The sequence below is a fragment of the Ahaetulla prasina genome, chromosome 6 (assembly GCF_028640845.1).
Source record: "Ahaetulla prasina isolate Xishuangbanna chromosome 6, ASM2864084v1, whole genome shotgun sequence".
Taxonomy (NCBI): Eukaryota; Metazoa; Chordata; class Lepidosauria; order Squamata; family Colubridae; genus Ahaetulla; species Ahaetulla prasina.
The window spans coordinates 112,146,852-112,164,575 of NC_080544.1; the positions used below are offsets into that span (position 1 = coordinate 112,146,852).

General features: G+C 46.0%; 1 protein-coding gene across 1 annotated transcript; it reads left to right on the forward strand.

Moving 5' to 3' along the window:
* Positions 1-2,728: 2,728 nt before the first annotated feature.
* On the forward strand, positions 2,729-15,969 carry PDCD1 (programmed cell death 1). Its single transcript, XM_058187902.1, has 5 exons — positions 2,729-3,018; positions 9,886-10,188; positions 11,671-11,844; positions 13,693-13,727; positions 15,038-15,969. The coding sequence occupies exons 1-5, from the start codon at positions 2,946-2,948 to the stop codon at positions 15,254-15,256; spliced, it is 804 nt and encodes a 267-aa protein (XP_058043885.1). The 5' UTR covers positions 2,729-2,945; the 3' UTR covers positions 15,257-15,969.
* Positions 15,970-17,724: the final 1,755 nt, after the last annotated feature.

A 17,724-nucleotide genomic window follows, 5' to 3' on the forward strand; every position in this document is an offset into this window, starting at 1 on the left:
ATCAACCAACCCATGGAACAGAAGTTGCCTTCAGAAGTTGTGGGAGCTTCATCCCTGGAAGCTTTCAAGTATAGACTGGACTGCCACCTGTCAGAAATGGTGTAGGGTCTCTTGCTTGGGCAGTGGTGGGTGGGTTGGACTAGATGACCTACAAGGTCCCTTTTGACTCTGTTATCTGTTATTTGTTACGTTACCTCTCGCTGGTATGTAGCCTGCTCTGAAATTCAGTTATTGAACAATTAAGTTGCAGACACAAAAATAAGCGGCTTTTAGTGGCTCACGGAGACAAACCACAAGCCGAATTTCTTAACCCTGCAAAACAAAATATATAAAGATCTCTCTGTTCACAACCATAAAAAAAAAAAACTTAGTTAAAATTTGGCATGGCAAATATTTTGCTTGCCTTTCGCTTCAAATGTCAGGAGGATGGCAGGACCGTCTTACTCACAAACGAACCGCTTTGATAAGTTGATAGGTACAATCAGATATGAAATAAAAAAAGAAAAGAACCGTTACTATTTGTTTTCGGTTCATCTAAAACTTCAAATGGAAAAAAAAAATATTGCTAGTTCCTGCCTGGGTTTGAGTCTGATAAAAGAGGAAATTCTAGAATCAACTCCAGACTAACAGGTTATCAGCAACACGGCAGATTTTAGATTTTCTGAAACGCCTGCATGTTAACCGTCTTTTAAAACAGGGGTCTCCAACCTTGGCCACTTTAAGACTTGTGGACTTCAACTTCCAGAATCCCTCAGCCAGCAAAGTGGCCAAGGTTGAAGACCCCTGTTTTAAAAGAATTCCCACTGATTGCGTTCACACAATATGTTTAACAAAGTAAAAAAAGACTTAGCAGGTACAGGTAGTCCTCGACTTACAAGAGCTCATTTAGTGACTGTTCGAAGTTACATCACTGAAAAAAAAAGCGACTTGTGACCGTTTTTCAGACTTACGACTTTTGTAGCCGCCCCATGAATCTGAATCTGAATCAAAATTCAGATGCTTGGCAATCGATTCGTACTTACGACGGTTGCAACCTCCCGGGGTCACGTGATCCCCTTTTGCGACCTTCTGACCAGCGAAGTCGATTGGGGAAGCCAGATTCACGTAACGCCCGTGTTACTACTGACTGAAAAACTGCAGTGATTCACTTAACAAACCTGGCGAGAAAAGTCGTAACATGGGACAAAATTCACTTAACGGATGTCTCGCTTAGCAATGTAAATGTTGGACTCAATTGTGGTCGTAAGTTGAGGATTACCTCCAGAGTTATAAAATCCTAAAATCACTTATCATGAACTTTGCTAATAAGGGGTACAGGTAGTCCTCACTTAACAACCGGTCACTTAGTGATTGCTTGAAGTTACAACAGGCTTTAGTTACAAACAACCTGTTTCTAAAGTTCTGACAGCTTCCCCCCCAAAAAACACACACAACACACACACACTCCTACGGTCATGACATTTTGGGCACTTGGCAACCGGCTCGCATTTATCTCCATGATCAGGTGACCAGGGGAGGCTGCAACGGTCGTAAAAAACGGTCCTAAGTCACTTTTTTTCACTACTGTTGTAACTTGAAGCAGTCACTAAGTGAACTGTTGTAAGTCGTGGACCAACTGTGCTAATACTTCATGTGATCTTAGAGCTGCCCCTCTGTTGATGTAGCCCAGGACTGCATTAACTTGTGTGTGGGAGATGAAAAGATGCTATGGAAATTCTTGGAAACTTTCCTTCCTCCCTCCCTCCCTCCCTCTCTCTTTCTTTCTCCCCCCCCTTTCTTTCTGTCTTCCTCCCTCCCTCTTTCTTTCTTTCTTTCTTCCTTCCTTCCTTCCTTCCTTCCTTCCTTCCTTCCTTCCTTCCTTCCTTTCTTTCTTTCTTTCTTTCTTTCTTTCTTTCTTTCTTCTTTCCAACATCCATCTCACTTATCCAAAGAGACTCTGGGCAGCTTAGAATGTCACAAAAGCATCAATATAAAAGCATTAAAATTAGCAACAGTTAAATTTGTCTGAAATTATCTTTTTATCTTTCTTCTTTCCTTCCCTTTTTTCCCTTCCCAACCTCTTCCTTCCTCCCTCCCTTCCTTCCTTGGTGGCACAGGGGTTAGAATACAGTGTTGCAGGCTGACTCTGCTCACTGCCAGCGCTTCGATCCTGACCGGCTCAAGGTTGACTCAGCCTTCGGTCCTTCAGAGGTCTGTAAAATGAGGACCCAGATTGTTGGGGGCAATAGGCTGACTCTGTTAGAGAGGGCTGGAAAGCGCTATAAAGCAGTATATAAGTCTAAGCCTTATTGCCCTTCCTTCCTTCCTTCCTTCCTTCCTTCCTTCCTTCCTTCCTTCCTTCCTTCCTCCCTCCCTCCCTCCCTCCCTCCCTCCCTCCCTCTCTTTAGGACTTCAATATCATTTAACAAACAGATTAACAGAGTTGGAAGGGACCTTGCAGGTCATCTAGTCCAACCCCCCCCTGCCCGAGCACTTCCATCCTAGCTAGCAATGCCCAAGGGAACCAAAACGGCCCCGTGCCGCCTTGTGCCTTCCAGGCCGAGCCTGGCAGGATCTTCAAGGCTCGGCTTCCTGTGCCTCCGAAACCTGCCCTTGCTGCAGTTTGCAAGCAACCTGTGGGCAGAGGTGGGAGGCTGAGTCTTGACTCTCTCATCTTCTCTCGTGTCACTTCCTTTCCCTCGCAGCAGAGATTCGGTTCAAGGCGTGGAAGGCGAGAGAGGAAGGCAGGGGGAGGTAGGAGGTACACCCCACACTCAGCTTGGTCCAATTCCTGGGGTACAGCCAGGAGAGGGGTTCAAGAAGACGGAATCCCATCATCATCTCCTGATGTGGCAGGTCTCTCCGCAGTTTACGGATGCTCTTCCCTCCGTCCAGCTGAAACTCTGCCTTCGGTGGATGAAGCTTCCGAAGACCCCTCTAAAAGTTGCCGACTTTTTGGGGTGACCATGGAGAAGAAGGTGTTTTATGTGCTGCTGGGGTTTCTTTTCTGCCCGTCTGCTTTGCTGGTCAAACCCTTCGGTACGTACCCAGCGTGTTCCTCACAGGTAACGGTCTCAGTTGAAGAAAAGAACTTTAAGACACTGGAGGAAGGCTTTTGCAGCGAAGGTGGGAGAAGCGTTTGTCTGAAGTAGTGTAGGGTTTCTTGTCTGGCCCCGAGGGTTGGACTAGAAGACCTCCAAGGTCCCTTCTGGCTCTATTCTGATGAATATCAATCGCTTTTTCCTACGCTTGTCTTATAGAGCAGTTTGATAGGCGGCCACTCGCTGATATTCATAATTGCTTTGAAATTCGGTTAGAATAGAATAGAATAGAATTTTATTGGCCAAGTGTGATTGGACACAGAAGGAATTTGTCTTGGTGCATATGCTCTCAGTGTACATAAAAGAAAAGATACGTTCATCAAGGTACAACATTTACAACACAATTGATGGTCAATATATCAATATAAATCATAAGGATTGCCAGCAACAAGTTATAGTCATACAGTCATAAGTGGAAAGAGATTGGTGATGGGAACAACGAGAAGATTAATAGTAGTGCAGATTCAGTAAATAGTCTGACAGTGTTGAGGGAATTATTTGTTTAGCAGAGTGATGGCCTTCGGGAAAAAACTCTTCTTGTGTCTAGTTGTTCTGGTTACTGAACCATTAAGAAAGAAATAGTCGCTAGGTTTTTTATTTTATTTTATTTCGTCATATCAGTATATATAGGCATTAACACAGTGGTGGGATTCAAAATAATTTAACAACCGATTAAATGATTTCTTCCAACACAACCAGTTCACCAAACTGCTCAGAAAGTTAACAACCGGTTCTCCCGAAGTGGTGCGAACTGGCTGAATCCCACCACTGCATTAACATGAAATGAAATAGCTTTATATAATATATAAGCATATATATGAGCGTAAGTGTGTAATAACTATATTAATTGGATAATGAAAAGAAACAATAGGACAGGCACTTTTGTGCTCTTATGCACGCCCCTTACAGACCTCTTAGGAATGGGGGGAGGTAATGGGGTAATTGAAAGTTGAGGATTTTAGTTTTCCAGAAAGGATTGGTGAGGGAAGTCAACGGCTGAGCCCCAGAATGATGGGCTTCAAGCCAGCATTAATTAATAGAGAACAATATGGGTCAAAAATGTATTAAACCTCAGCAGGTTGTGTAGTTTTGATAGAAGGGAATATTTGTAGCTCAGGGTTGAAATGAAGGATCCTTGGTGCTTTCTCAGCTGGGTGGTTTTCTTGTAGACATTTCATGACCCAACTAGGTAGCATCATCAGTGCTGGAAGAGAGTGGGGTTTGTGGAGAGGAGGAGGAGGAGGAGGAGGAGGAGGAGGAGGAGGAGGAGATCTGTGGGGTCTTTAATGCTTTCTGAGTTTGATAGGTTTTTTTGCAGGCATTTCTTCACCAAACTAGGCAGCAGCATCAGTGCTAGAAACCCCACTCCCTTCTAGCACAGATGATGTTACCTGGCTGGGTTGTGAAACATCTGTTAAGAAAACAGCAAGTCTCAGAGAACACAAGGACCCCCCCCAAACGTTGTGTAGTTGTTTGCCATAACCTAGCCTGATGCTATGAATAGCCTTTATATTTGCCAATATGCTATTGAAATTGATTTATCCGGTGGAACTCACTGCCACATTATATTGCTTTAGCACTGGATTAAACACACGAAAATGGATGAAAATATTAATTCACAGTGGGTTTTATTGTGTTTTGAAGAAACACAGGTTTCTGTGTTAAGGGGTTAAGGGGTTGTTAAGGCAATCTAAAGGGATTTTGTGGCTTTAAAGATCATTTATTTTCCAAACTTTTTAGATTTGGAGAGAAAAAAAAAAAGTGTGTTGAGAAAAGCACAGGGGGATTTGAAATGACAGGTGCTCTTGGGTGTATGTGGGATGAATCAATTCTGCAGTTGAATAAGGCGCTAAAATCTCCCCAAATTTTCATAGGAGAAGCTGAGTCCTAATTCTGAAAAACAGTTCTCTTCTTCCAGGTTATCTGCGCCACCCATGATTTTTCTACATTTCTATTACATTTTTCCGTGCTTGTTTTTTTCCCCTTGCACTTTTGTTCAGTTCTGCTGATTTCCTTGATAAGGTGAGGTGAATGGAATGGAATTCATTGAGGGTCTCATCATAGATTTGCGATAAGATAATATCTTAATCAGCATTTTAATTTTCCATTTCTTTCCTCACCGTTCCAAGTGTGCATTTTGTCCGTACAATAGAGCTGTCGACTGCAAGGCCAAGAAACATTACAAAGAATAGAATAGAATAGAATAGAACAGAATAGAATAGAATAGAATAGAATAGAATAGAATAGTTTTATTGGCCAAGTGTGATTGGATACACAAGGAATTTGTCTTGGTGCATATGCTCTCAGGGTACATAAAAGATACCTTCATCAAGACTTACAAAGACTTACATCAGTCACTTTAAAAATCATTGTTTCAGAATAACAGAATAACAGAGATGGAAGGGACCTCAGAGGTCTTCTAGTCCAACCCCCTGCTCAAGCGGGAGATCCTGCCTGACCCATTCCAGTTAAGTGTTGTCCAATTTCTTCTTAAAAACCTCCAGTGTTGGAGCACCTACAACTTCTGGTGGCAAGCTGTTCCACTGGTTAATCATTCTCACTGTCAGGAAATTTCTCCTTGTTTCTAAGTTGGTTCTCTCCTTGATTAGTTTCCATCTATTGCTTATTTTCCAGTTGCTTTGGAGAATAGATTGACCCCCCCCTCTTATTTTTGGCAGCCCCTCAAATACTGGAAGCCTGCTATCATGTCACCCATAATCCTTTTCTCTAGACTAGACAGAGCCAATTCCTGCAACTGTTCTTCATATCTTTTAGCCTCCAGTCCCGTAATCATCTTTGTGGCTCTTCTCTGTCAACGTGATCCCTTGGCTTCTGAGATCAAAGTAATCTGGTAGCTTTGCCGTGTTCTCTTCTCAGATTTCTCTTACCAAGTTAAGCAACAGGAGGAGGTAACATTGGCCAACGATATGGGATTTCTTGTACTGGGCAATAGAGATGGACAACTTCTTCTGGATTCTCACCAGCTTTCCAGGTTGGGTGGTTCCGGAGAAGGTGGAAGGCAATCCTACAGGGGCAATTCAGCTTCAATTCAATTCAGAGTAGAGCCGGAAGGGACCTCGGAGGTCTTCTAGTCCAACCTCCTTCTCAACCAGGTGACTCTATACCATCTCAGACAAGTGACTGTTCAGTCTCTTCTTAAAATCTTTCACAACTTCTGGTGGCAAGTTGTTCCACAGGTTAATTGTCCTCACTGTCAGAGAAATGGCATAGGACCGGGTTATCTACGAGACCGCCTGCTGCTACCAATAGCCTCCCATCGACCTGTGCGCTTCCATAGAGAGGGTCTTCTCAGGGTGCCGTTGGTCAAACAATGTAGACTGGCAACCCCCAGGGGGAGAGCCTTCTCTGTGGGGGCTCCTGCCCTCTGGAATGAGCTGCCTCCGAGGATACGTCAACTTCCTGATCTCCGGACCTTTCGCCGCGAGCTAAAGACCTTTCTATTTCATCGTGCAGGGCTGGCTTAATGAAGTTTTTTATGGGGATTTTATTATAGTTTTTAATTTCTTCAGCCTATAATTTAATTAGTTTTTAAATGTTTTTTAACTTTTTCTGATTTGTGCTTTTTACCCTGGCTGTAAACCGCCCTGAGTCCTTCGGGAGAAGGGCGGTATATAAATTAAATTAAATAAATAAATAAATAAATAAATAAAATATTGAAGGGTAGAAAGTTTTTTCCAAATTTTCAGTTGCCCGTGGATGAAACAGGAAAAAAAAAAGTTAATTAATTTAGTTGAGTTTACTTTATTAGTCATTGTACCTCGTATAACTAAATTAAATGCCATCTTCAGTGTACATTAGAACTATAAAAATAAAACCCAAACAGACATATCCTTCAAATGCTATACAATTGAATTGAAAACCCCTGATATTGCATTAACACTGCATTATACAGTAGAATGCAATATGGTTACTGCCCTGGGATAGAAGCTGTTTTTCAGCCTATTTGTTCTTGTTTTTATTGTCCTGTACCGGCTGTCGGATGGTAATAGTTCAAAAAAAAAAATGGTGCCCAGGATGAGATGGGTCTTTAAGAATGTTTTGAACTTTCTTAAAGGAGCAGGAGCTATAAAAATCTTCCAAAGAGGGGAGGGGGCAACCAATGATCCTCTGGCCAATGATGTTGACCCTCTGGAGCGCTGCCCTATCTGCCACTGTGCAATTGGCAAACCACACGCAGGTGCAGTAAGTTAAAACACTCTCTACGGTGCAGCGGTAGAAGGTCACCAGCAGTTTTCCATTTAGTTGTTGTTTCCTGAGAAGTCTCAGGTAGTAGAATCTCTGCTCGCCCCTTTTGACCAGGGCTGCAAGGTGAGCGCCCCAGGCAGAGGCCCTCTTTTAGGATAACACCCAGAAACTTAAAACTGGCCACTTGCTCCACTCGGTCTCCATAATTCAATTTGCACGCACAAAAAATTGTGCAGCCCTGCCTTTTGGGGAACCTTTGGCTGGAAAGAACAGCAGCATAAGGTAGTCCTTGACTTACGACCAGAATTGAGCCCAACATTTCTGCTGCAAGGCAAGACGGCTCTTAAGTGAGTCTTGCCCCATTTTGCAATTTTTCTTGCCACATGCGTTAAATGAATGAACTGCCGCTGTTAAGTTAGCGAGACGGTTGTTGAGTGAATCCGGTTTTTCCCGTGGACTCTGCTTGTCAGAAGGTCGCCTCGCGTGACCCTGGGACACTGCAACTGTCAAAAGTACATGCCAGTTGCCAAGCCTCTGAATTTTGATCACGTGACGGTGGGGATGCTGCAATGGTCAAACGTGTGAAAAACGGTCACAAGTCATTTTTTTTAAAGACTTAGACTTAAAATAACTTTGTTGTCCCTTTAAATGTGCACTAATAGGCATTCGTTAAAATGACATTTCATTGCATAAAGCTCTCAAACACCTCCAACACACACTACATAAATATGACCCCCCCCAAAAATGCACATACCCACATACACATATACTGGGTTTTGCTGAAAATAAGACCGGACCTTATATTAATTTTTGCTCCAAAAAGTGCATTATTAAGTATCTGGGGGTGCAGATAACTAACAACCTGAATTGGTCTCTCTATATGTCATCCTTAGGGAAACATGCAAACCGGCGTCTGCATTTCCTGCCTCGGACGAGGAGAGCACCTCTTTCTCCTCCTGTCCTGGCCACTTTTTATAGAGGCACGATAGAGAGCGTTTTAACAAGCTGCATCCCTGTTTGGATTGGTAGCCGGAGTGCTCAGATAGAAAGTCCCTACAGAGAGTGGTGAGGACAGTGGAGATTTTTCAGGATGCTGCTTATAAGCACTATGTGCTTAGAGATGAAAACATTGTTAGAGACCCCACACATCCACTTCACGATCTCTGTTTCTTTTGACCCCCTCTGGGACCTATTTGCAATGACATTTCAGTTTAATGTATGCAGATTAGTGTACATTCAAAGTGACAATAGAGTTATTATTCTATTAGGTCTTATTTTCGGCAAAATGTGTTAAATGTGTCCATCTGGCTGACTATTTTTGAGAAGGGCTTATATTATGAGCACCTTGAAAAATCATGCTAGGTCAAGGTTTATTTTCTGGTTAGGTCTTATTTTTGGGGAAACATGGTATTCTATGACACAGAGAAACAATACATTCTAGTTCGGATATTTATTTTATTTATTTTATTTTATTTATTTATTTTGTCAATCATATATGAGATAACAGCTAAAAGTATAAACATAATTTGGATACATGAAAAGAATAAGTAAAAAGGAATATTAGGACAGGGACGGTAGGCATGCAGGTGCTCTTATGCACGCCCCTTACAGACCTCTTAGGAATTTTTTTTTTTATTTGCATTTATATCCCGCCCTTCTCCGAAGACTCAGGGCGGCTTACACTATGTCAAGCAATAGTCTTCATCCTTTTGTATATTATATACAAAGTCAACTTATTGCCCCCAACAATCTGGGTCCTCATTTTACCTACCTTATAAAGGATGGAAGGCTGAGTCAACCTTGGGCCTGGTGGGATTTGAACCTGCAGTAATTGCAAGCAGCTGCTGTTAATAACAGCCTGTCTTAGCAGTCTGAGCCACCAGAGGCCCTGAATGGAGTGAGGTCAACAGTAGACAGTCTAAGCTTAAAGTTTTGGGGGTTTGGGGAAGAAACTACAGAGTCAGGTAGTACATTCCAGGCATTGACTGAAGTCGTATTTTCTGCAATCGAGTTTACCTTGAGTTTGTATCTATTGTGTGCTCGTGTATTGTTGTGGTTGAAGCTGAAGTAGTCATTGACAGGTAGGACATTGTGGTAGATAATTTTATGTACTATGCTTAGATCAGACTGAAGTCGGCGTAGTTCTAAGTTGTCTAAGCCCAAAATTTGGAGTCTGATGGCAAAAGGTATTTTGTTGCGAGCAGAGGAGCGGAGGACTCTACTTGTGAAATATTTCTGGAGTCGTTCAATTGTATTAATGTCCGATATGCAGTGCGGGTTCCAGACAGATGAGCTGTATTCAAGAATCGGTCTAGCAAAGGTTTTGTATGCTCTAGTTAGTAGTACAATTTTATCAGAGAAGAAGCTACGCAAGATTAGGTTAATGACTCTTAGTGCCTTTTTGGCAATGTTGTTATAGTGGGCTCTGGCAGTATATATATACATGGATGTATATGTTTGTACATGTACGAGTTTAGCGCTGTTGTAACTTTGAACGGTCGAGGACCGCCTGCATGAAGCCTTAAAACTTCCATGGATGGGTCTGCTAATTCAGTTGTGCGATTGATGTTCCTTCTGCTCATTTCTTTTCTCCTCCCAGTACATTTTCACCCACTCCAGTTAAATTTAACGGAAGGGGAGACGGCTAAGTTTACTTGTTCCATCTCCAACCCCGATTTGGGAAAACACCTGGACTGGTACAAACAGGGCCACGACCGTCAGCCGGTCAAATTGGACGGCAGCAGCCGAAAGTTCGGCTTTCCCAAGCGAGACGACCACACGTACGAGATGGAGATCCGGCAGGTGGAGAAGAACGACAGCGGAACTTACTACTGCTGGGTGAGCCCCTTCCACTCAGGAGGGACCATGCTGGAGAGCAACCGAAGCAACCTCTTTGTGAGAGGTATGACGGCGTATTTCGAGGAGCGGCTGGGGTGGTTTTGACCAACTGTACAGATAACGACGGGTAGTCCTCGAATGATGACTTCGACGGAGTGCAAAATTTCCGTTGCTAAGCAAGGCTGTTATAGAGTATGTTTTGTTCCATTTTATCACTTTCCTGGCCACCGTTGTTAAGTGATCATGTTCTTTGTCATGGGTCCCACCATGGCTGAAACAAACCAACCCAGAATGTCCTTTCCAAAGAAGGACACTCATTTGTCGGCAAACATTTTATTATTCGTATTTAATTTAAGGCAAGGAGTCTTGAGTTCCATCTAAACTATCACTGGGCCTTGCTTATGGACCATGGCTGGACAGGTAGAGGACCACCGGTCCAGATGGAAACTGGGAATATGTAGGACCATGATAATCTCCAATGAGTAGGACAGTCACCTTCAACCTTCAGAACTTTAAGAAGCCTGGACTTCAACTCCCAGAATTCCCTAGCTATTGGAGAATTGTGGGAGTTGAAGTCCACCCATCTTAAAGTTCTCAAAGTTGAGAAACACTCAAATAGGATTTAAGTCATGAGAAACACTATGCTCACATTTTTTTGGTACCATTTTCCCATTAAAGGTGTCCATAAGTCAATGTTTCTAAACCTTAGCAACTTTAAAATGGGTGGACTTCAATTCCCAGAATTCCCCCGGCCACTGGAAAATTGTGGGAGTTGAAGTCCACCCATCTAAAAGTTCTCAAAGCTGATGTCAGGGTTCCGACGGATGCCCTAATTAAATCATGAGCCTCGAGCCAAGCTTCAATAGAAATCCAGTTGTTTATTAGGAGCTTCATGTCGGCACATTCCAAGTGAAGCCAACTCTGACCCCATGTAATTTTATGACCCAGGCATGACCCTCTTTACCACTTCCCCCCAGGGTGTGTCATCAGTCACATTCACCAACGGGAGCAATTTCGCGGGTTGTAGAGATCGGTCCCTTCCGGCTGCTATGGGTAACCCTGGGAGACAGCCTTGAGAGAGATATGTCTGGAACGTGCTTTTGTTTTTGGCAACTGCGCTGCTTTGCCAGTTTTCCTTCCCACTTGCCTGGGATGCTTTGTGAGTTGACATTCGGCTCCCCTCACTTGGCTTCCCCAAACACTGAAGTAGGATCTAAATCATGAGAAACCCCACATTCACATTTTCTGTACCGTTTTCCCATTGAAGGTGTCCATACCTCAATGTCTCTTAGCAACTTTAAGATGGGTGGATTCCAGCTCCCAGAATTCCCTAACCACTGGGGAATTCTGGGAGTTGAAGTCCACCCATCTTAAAGTCCCCAAGGTTGCGAGACACCGATCCAAGGAAAATCAACCCTCCTATCCAGAGAGAAGTGGGCTACGTTGTGTGACCCAGGTGTGTCTCCTATGCACCCGGATTCGCTCCGGATTCGCTGAAGTTTTAGCATGAAGGATCCAGAAGTAATCTTGATGTTTTCGTCTCCAGAAAAAGTCGCCGCAACTCAACCTCCAGACAAGATCACCCAGGTCAAGGAACAGGAGGAGGGTGTCCGAAAAGACACCAAGAGTTCTTTCTCTGACTTGCGTGGGTCTGGATTGTTTATCCTGCTCGTTGTGTTATATTTCTCGGTGTGGTGGATCATCAGAAGGAGAAGACAAAGTGAGTAGCCGCGTGTGCTAAGCAGCTTACAATTTCTACCAACTTTTTTTTTTAAAAAAATAACTCTAATCTTCCTTGTCTTTTTGAAGGCATTATTGAAATCAGTGGTGAAATGTAAAATTTGTTACTGCCGGTTCTGTGGGCGTGGCTTGGTGGGTGGGTGGGGGTAATGTGACTGGGTGGGCGTGGCCAACTTTTTTAACTTTTAAAAGCATTTTTCTACAACCGAAGAGGTTGAAAAAAAAATGCTTTTAAAAGGCTCTGACGATCCCAGCTGAGTTGCCTGATCGTCAGAGGCTTTTCTTTTCTTTTAAAAGCATTTTTTTGCCTTTAAAAGAAAAAAAAAAGGCTCTGGCGATCAGACAACTCAGCTGGGATCTTCAGAGGAGCCTTTTAAAAGCATTTTTTTCAGCCGAAGAGGTTGTAGAAAAAACGCTTTTAAAAGGCTCTGAGGATCCCAGCTGAGTCGCGCGATCATCAGAGGCTTTTTTTTTACTTTTAAAAGCATTTTTTCGGCTGAAGAAAAAATGCTTTTAAAAGTAAAAAAAGCCCCTCTGATGATCGTGCGGTTCAGCTGGGCATGGGGGGAGGGGCACGGATTTTTGCTACCGGTTCTCGAACCACCAGCCGCCATCGCTACTGGATCAGGCGATCCGGTCCGAACCGGGAGCATTTCACTCCTGATTGAAATGTTCCTAAATGGAGTGGTATGGTGGCTTACAGATAGAGCTCTCGCCTCACAATCAGGAGGCTGTAAGTTCGATCCTAGGTAGAGACAGATATTTCTCTCTCTGGGCACGTTGAGAATATATCTGCTGGTAAAAAACTTCACAATGGCAAAAGGAAGGTCATCCGGCCGGTAAATGCTTCACTCTACCCCGCAATGGATTATGGGTTTGTTAAAAAAAGAAGATGATGATGATGATAGATGGAGTGGTGCAGTGGCCTAGAGGTGGAGCTGTTGCCTCACAATCAGGAAGTTGTCAGTTCAATCCTAGGTAGAGGCAGATATTTCTCTCTCTCTGGGCATATCTGCTGAAAAGAAACTCCGCAATAGCGGCAGGAAGGGCATCCGGCCAGTAAATACTCAGCTCCATTCAGTTGCCCAGACTCCACCCAAAATGCAAGGGATTATGGGGTGGTTAAAAGATGATGGTGATTGAAATATTCCTAAATATTATAGCTAATGTACCCATTTTTTAAAAAAATACTGAAACCAAGGTATATTCTCAGATTTCGCAAGATTCAAAGATACTGTTCTGTCTCCTTCCCCACTTCAGACCCACGAGCTGGCCTTTAGCCAGTGGATTCACGGCTCTTATCAGTCCTGGCAGAGAAATCGCAGCTGCCTGCCAAAGTTCAAACAAGTGACTCATGTAGCAAGACTTTCAGCTCTCTTTGAAACGGTTCAGTTAATTTTTGCTTCCCGTGGAATGAGAGCAGTCCCAAAGCTCCTTACATATCCTGTGGGGTGGGGCTCCTGCCCCACCCTTCCCTTTGATGACACTGCCTCTCTAATCTTCTGAAGCGCGGGTCGATCCAAGCTTGATTATTATTACTATCAGCTGGGTCTGAAGGCATAGCCTGGGGAAGGGAGGAATCAGGGGATGACGTCCTCATTACGTCCTCCGACTGGTCTGGTTCTGGCTCCTGGAGCCGAGCCAAAGGCATCGATGCTCCCGAGGTAAGCCTTACCGGCCCTTCCCCCTCACTCTCGGAGTCACTTTCAGGCATGGGGCCAGGTTCGGGGGCTGGAATCACAACAGATACCAATGAATGTATTGTTAAAGGGGAAAATTCTGTTTCCACAGGACCCGGAGCGAGTTCTAATTCTCATTTCTCTTGCAGAGCAAAAGGAACAGAAGCAAGGAAATGCTCCACTGGTAAGTTCCTTTTTGCCTCTGAAAATTGGGTCGCAGCAGCAGCACCGTAAGAATCAGGATCAGAATAGAGCTGGAACGGACCTTGAAGGTCTTCTAGTTCAACCCCTGCTGAAGCAGGAGACCCTAGACCAGTGTTGGCGAATCTTTTCGGTTTCCAATTTCTGGCGCGCCACTTGGTCTTCCGGTTTCTGACATGCATGTGCGCGAGAACATGTCTGGCCGGTGTGCATGTGTGCTCCGGAAACCGAAAGAGTGTCAGTGAAGCACCCCCTCCAGCCCGCCACTGAGAACAAGCCAGCGCAGCCCCCCCGCCCCAATTCTGCCAAGGGAGCGTGACCGCGTCCCAGCCGGCACGCCTCTTACTCTGGCGTCGGACAGACGTTCCTCCCGCGCGGATTCAGCTTCTGCGCTGCCCCAGAATAGCAGCAGCGGTACCTGCAGGGTGAGGGGCAGGAGTGACCGGCCGGCCCCTGCAGCCGCTCCCCCGCCGGCGTCTCCATGCGTGAGGAGCTGCGCTCTCCTCTGGCCCTCCTGGGGCAACTCACCTGCCCAATGGCAGCTCCTCTTCCTCCTGGCTGCTCCAGCATCCCAGGCGGAAGCGGCGGCCCCGTCACCCCTCGCCCTCCGTGACAGCAGGAACAGCGAGTGGGGTGGCCAGCTGCCCAGCCAGCAAATGCTGCCTCGCTGCCCTGTGTGCCCGAGCCAGTCAGGACACGTGTCGGTGCTGCGGTCTGGAAGGCTGGGGCCGTGCAAGAAGCCCGCTCAGGCCAGGAGCGAGGGAAGCCCTGGCCCACTGGTCCTGGCCGACAGATCTGCTCCACTAGGAAGTGACCTCTGGGATCCCCTCTCCTTGTGTTTGGGCACGTGAGCTGTCGCCTGCTGCTCTTCCGAGTTCCGGCGCGCTGGCCAGCTGGTTTTCACGCACACGGGAGCGCCAGAAACTGGTAGAGCAGGTATTCTCGAGCCTCCGGAAGGGCGAAAATGGATTCCCCAGGCTTTGGAGGCCCTCCCGAACTCCCAGTAGGCCTGTTTTTCGCCCTCCCCAAGCCTCTGCGTGCACTTAGGCCCTGGACTTACCTGCATCTAAAACGGGCCGCATGGGGACTCCTGGGAGGGGTTGGGTGGGTGGGGCGGGGCCAGCCAGGAGTGGGATTTGGGGGTTTTCCAAACTGCACAGAATCTTAGCTCGAGGTTCTCCTGAACCCCTGCGAACCCCCAGCAGCCCATCGCTGGCTGTAACTCTCTTTAAAAACAACATTAGACACATAGGCTTTGTTAAAACATATATTTTTTTATGGCTTGAACCAAAGGAAGAAGCTGACCCTCCGGACGTCACTGTTTTTACGGTCGATTACGAAATGCTGGCATTCCCGGGAGGAGCAAAGATGAAACCGGCGGCGTCTCCGAAACCCGTCCAGCGGGAACCCACGGAATACGCCACCATCGTCTTCCTCCCGAAGGCTCCGGAGGCTGCAGAGGTGGAGGACTCCAAACAGACAGTTTGCCCGGTCTGTGTGCAGCAGCCTTGACCCGGCCAACGACTCCTTCTTTGTGGTTTCCGAATTGCACATCTGTGCAGATGTTCCGGGGCCTCACCCCGAAGGTGACCGCGGGGAGCGAGAGCACCGAGTCGTTTGGGGAAACCAGACATGTCTAATATCACGTTGGCTGGGAAACCACAACCTCTGAACGGCAGACCTTTGCGAATCAAGGGAGCGAAGGTGGCTGTCTGGGGCCAAGGGGAGGCTCTCTGCGCGGGCGCAGAGGCACTCTCTCCCTAGAGCTGAAAAGAGATAGAGGGTTTGCGAAGCAGGTCCTTCTCGCTTGGAAAGGAAGTCCTCAACTTACGACCGCAATCGAGCCCGGCGTTTCTGAGAGAATTTTGCCCCGTTTTTATGACTCTTCCTGCCACTGCTGTTAAGCGAATCCTTGCAGTTGTTCAATGAGGAACACGGTTGTTAAGTGAATCTGGCTTCCTTGTTGTTTCGGCTGGTCAGACGGTCGCAAAAGGGGACCGCGTGTCCCCGGCAACACTACGACTGTCATAAATATGAGTCAGTCGCCAAGCAGCTGAATTCTGATTATGTGATTGTAGGAATGCTGCAACAGGTACAAGTGTGAAAAACGGTTGTGTCGGTCAGTTTTTTCGGAGCCGTTGTAACTTTGAACGGTCACTAAACGAGAACTACCTGTACCATCAGGTGAAGAAGTTTTGACCCCTCTTACCTTTCCAGAAGCAAAATAAAAATAGAAAACCAAAAACAGTTTGGTTATTGAGAGCCAGTTTGGACTACTATTTAAGGCACCAGGCTAGAAAGCAGGAAACGGTGAGTTCTAGTCCCGCCTTAGGCATGAAAGGCAGCTAGGTGATTTTGGGCCAATGACTAGGAGACGGAGAGTTCTAGTCCCGCCTTAGGTACATAAGCAACTGGGTGACTTTGGGCCAATCACCAGGAGACGGTGAGTTCTAGTCCCGCCTTAGGCATGAAAGGCAGCTGGGTGATTTTGGGCCAATCACTAGGAGACGGTGAGTTCTAGTCCCGCCTTAGGCATGAAAGGCAGCTGGGTGATTTTGGGCCAATCACTAGGAGACGGTGAGTTCTAGTCCCGCCTTAGGCATGAAAGGCAGCTAGGTGATTTTGGGCCAATCACTAGGAGATGGTGAGTTCTAGTCCCGCCTTAGGTACATAAGCCAACTGGGTGACTTTGGGCCAATCACCAGGAAACGGTGAGTTCTAGTCCCGCCTTAGGCATGAAAGGCAGCTAGGTGATTTTGGGCCAATCACTAGGAGATGGTGAGTTCTAGTCCCGCCTTAGGTACATAAACCAACTGGGTGACTTTGGGCCAATCACCAGGAGACGGTGTGTTCTAGTCCCACCTTAGGCATGAAAAGCAGCTGGATAACTTTGGCCAATCACCTGAGACGGTGAGTTCTAGTCCCATCTTAGGTACGTAAGCCAGATGGGTGACTTTGGGCCAATCACCAGGAGATGGTGAGTTCTAGTCCCGCCTTAGGTACAAAAGCCAAGTGGGTGACTTTGTGTCAATTACTGGGAGACCGTGAGTTCTAGTCTCAACCGCGGACACGAACACTGCTGGATGACCTTGGGCCAGTCCCTCTCTCTCAATCCATCCATCCCACCTCACAGGGTTGTTGTTATGGGGAAAAGAGGTGACAGAAGGTTGGATAAAGTTTTCACCTCCTGGAGTTATTTCTAAAAATAAGAAAGGCGGGATACAAAACAAATAAACAAATAACAACAACAACAACAACAACAACAACAAGAACAACACAAACTCAAGGAAAGTTGAGACGCCAATTGTAATGTTCTGGTGGCGTTTTCGCAGCACTGGGTGCGAATCCTGATGGGATCGGTGGCAAATTCAGTTAGCCCGGCCCTCCGCTGCCTTTCAGCCTCCTTTAGCAGGCTGTCAGAAGTTTCTGTGCATCGTGGGCGGTTTGGTGACTTTTTTTTCAATCTCTCGTTGGGGCTGATCAAATCGATCTTGTGGCAGAAAGCGCAGGTCTGAGAGGAAGGCAGCGGGTGTTGGCCAACCACCGGTGGGCAGACGAAACATCTAGTTCCACACCCCACAAACGGTTCTCCCATGAACCCTGAACCTGCCCAAAATAGTTGGCAATGAGGGGACTGGATTGGAGAGTAAAACACGTGAAGAACGTTTGCAGAAATTGAGTATGTCTAATGAAAAGAAGGACTTAGGGGAGACAGGATAGCAGAGTCTTCCAATCTCTCAGGGGCTGCCCCAAAAAAGAGGCAGTCAAGCTATTCTCCAAAGCGCCTGAAGGCAGGAGAAGAAGCAATGGGTGGAAACCGATCAAGGAGAGAAGCAACTTAGAACTAAGGAGAATTTTCCTGACAGTGAGAACAATTAATCAGTGGAACTACTTGCCTCCAGATCAGAGGTGGGTTTCAGCAGGTTCTGACCAGTTCTGGAGAATGGGTAGCAGAAATTTTGAGTAGTTCGGAGAACCGG

Coding starts and splice junctions, on each gene's coding strand:
- PDCD1 (XM_058187902.1), top strand. CDS start 2,946: ATGGAGAAGAAGGTGTTTTATGTGCTGCTGGGGTTTCTTTTCTGCCCG. Junction 3,019..9,885: donor TTTGCTGGTCAAACCCTTCG/GTACGTACCCAG, acceptor TTCTCCTCCCAG/TACATTTTCACCCACTCCAG. Junction 10,189..11,670: donor AAGCAACCTCTTTGTGAGAG/GTATGACGGCGT, acceptor TTTCGTCTCCAG/AAAAAGTCGCCGCAACTCAA.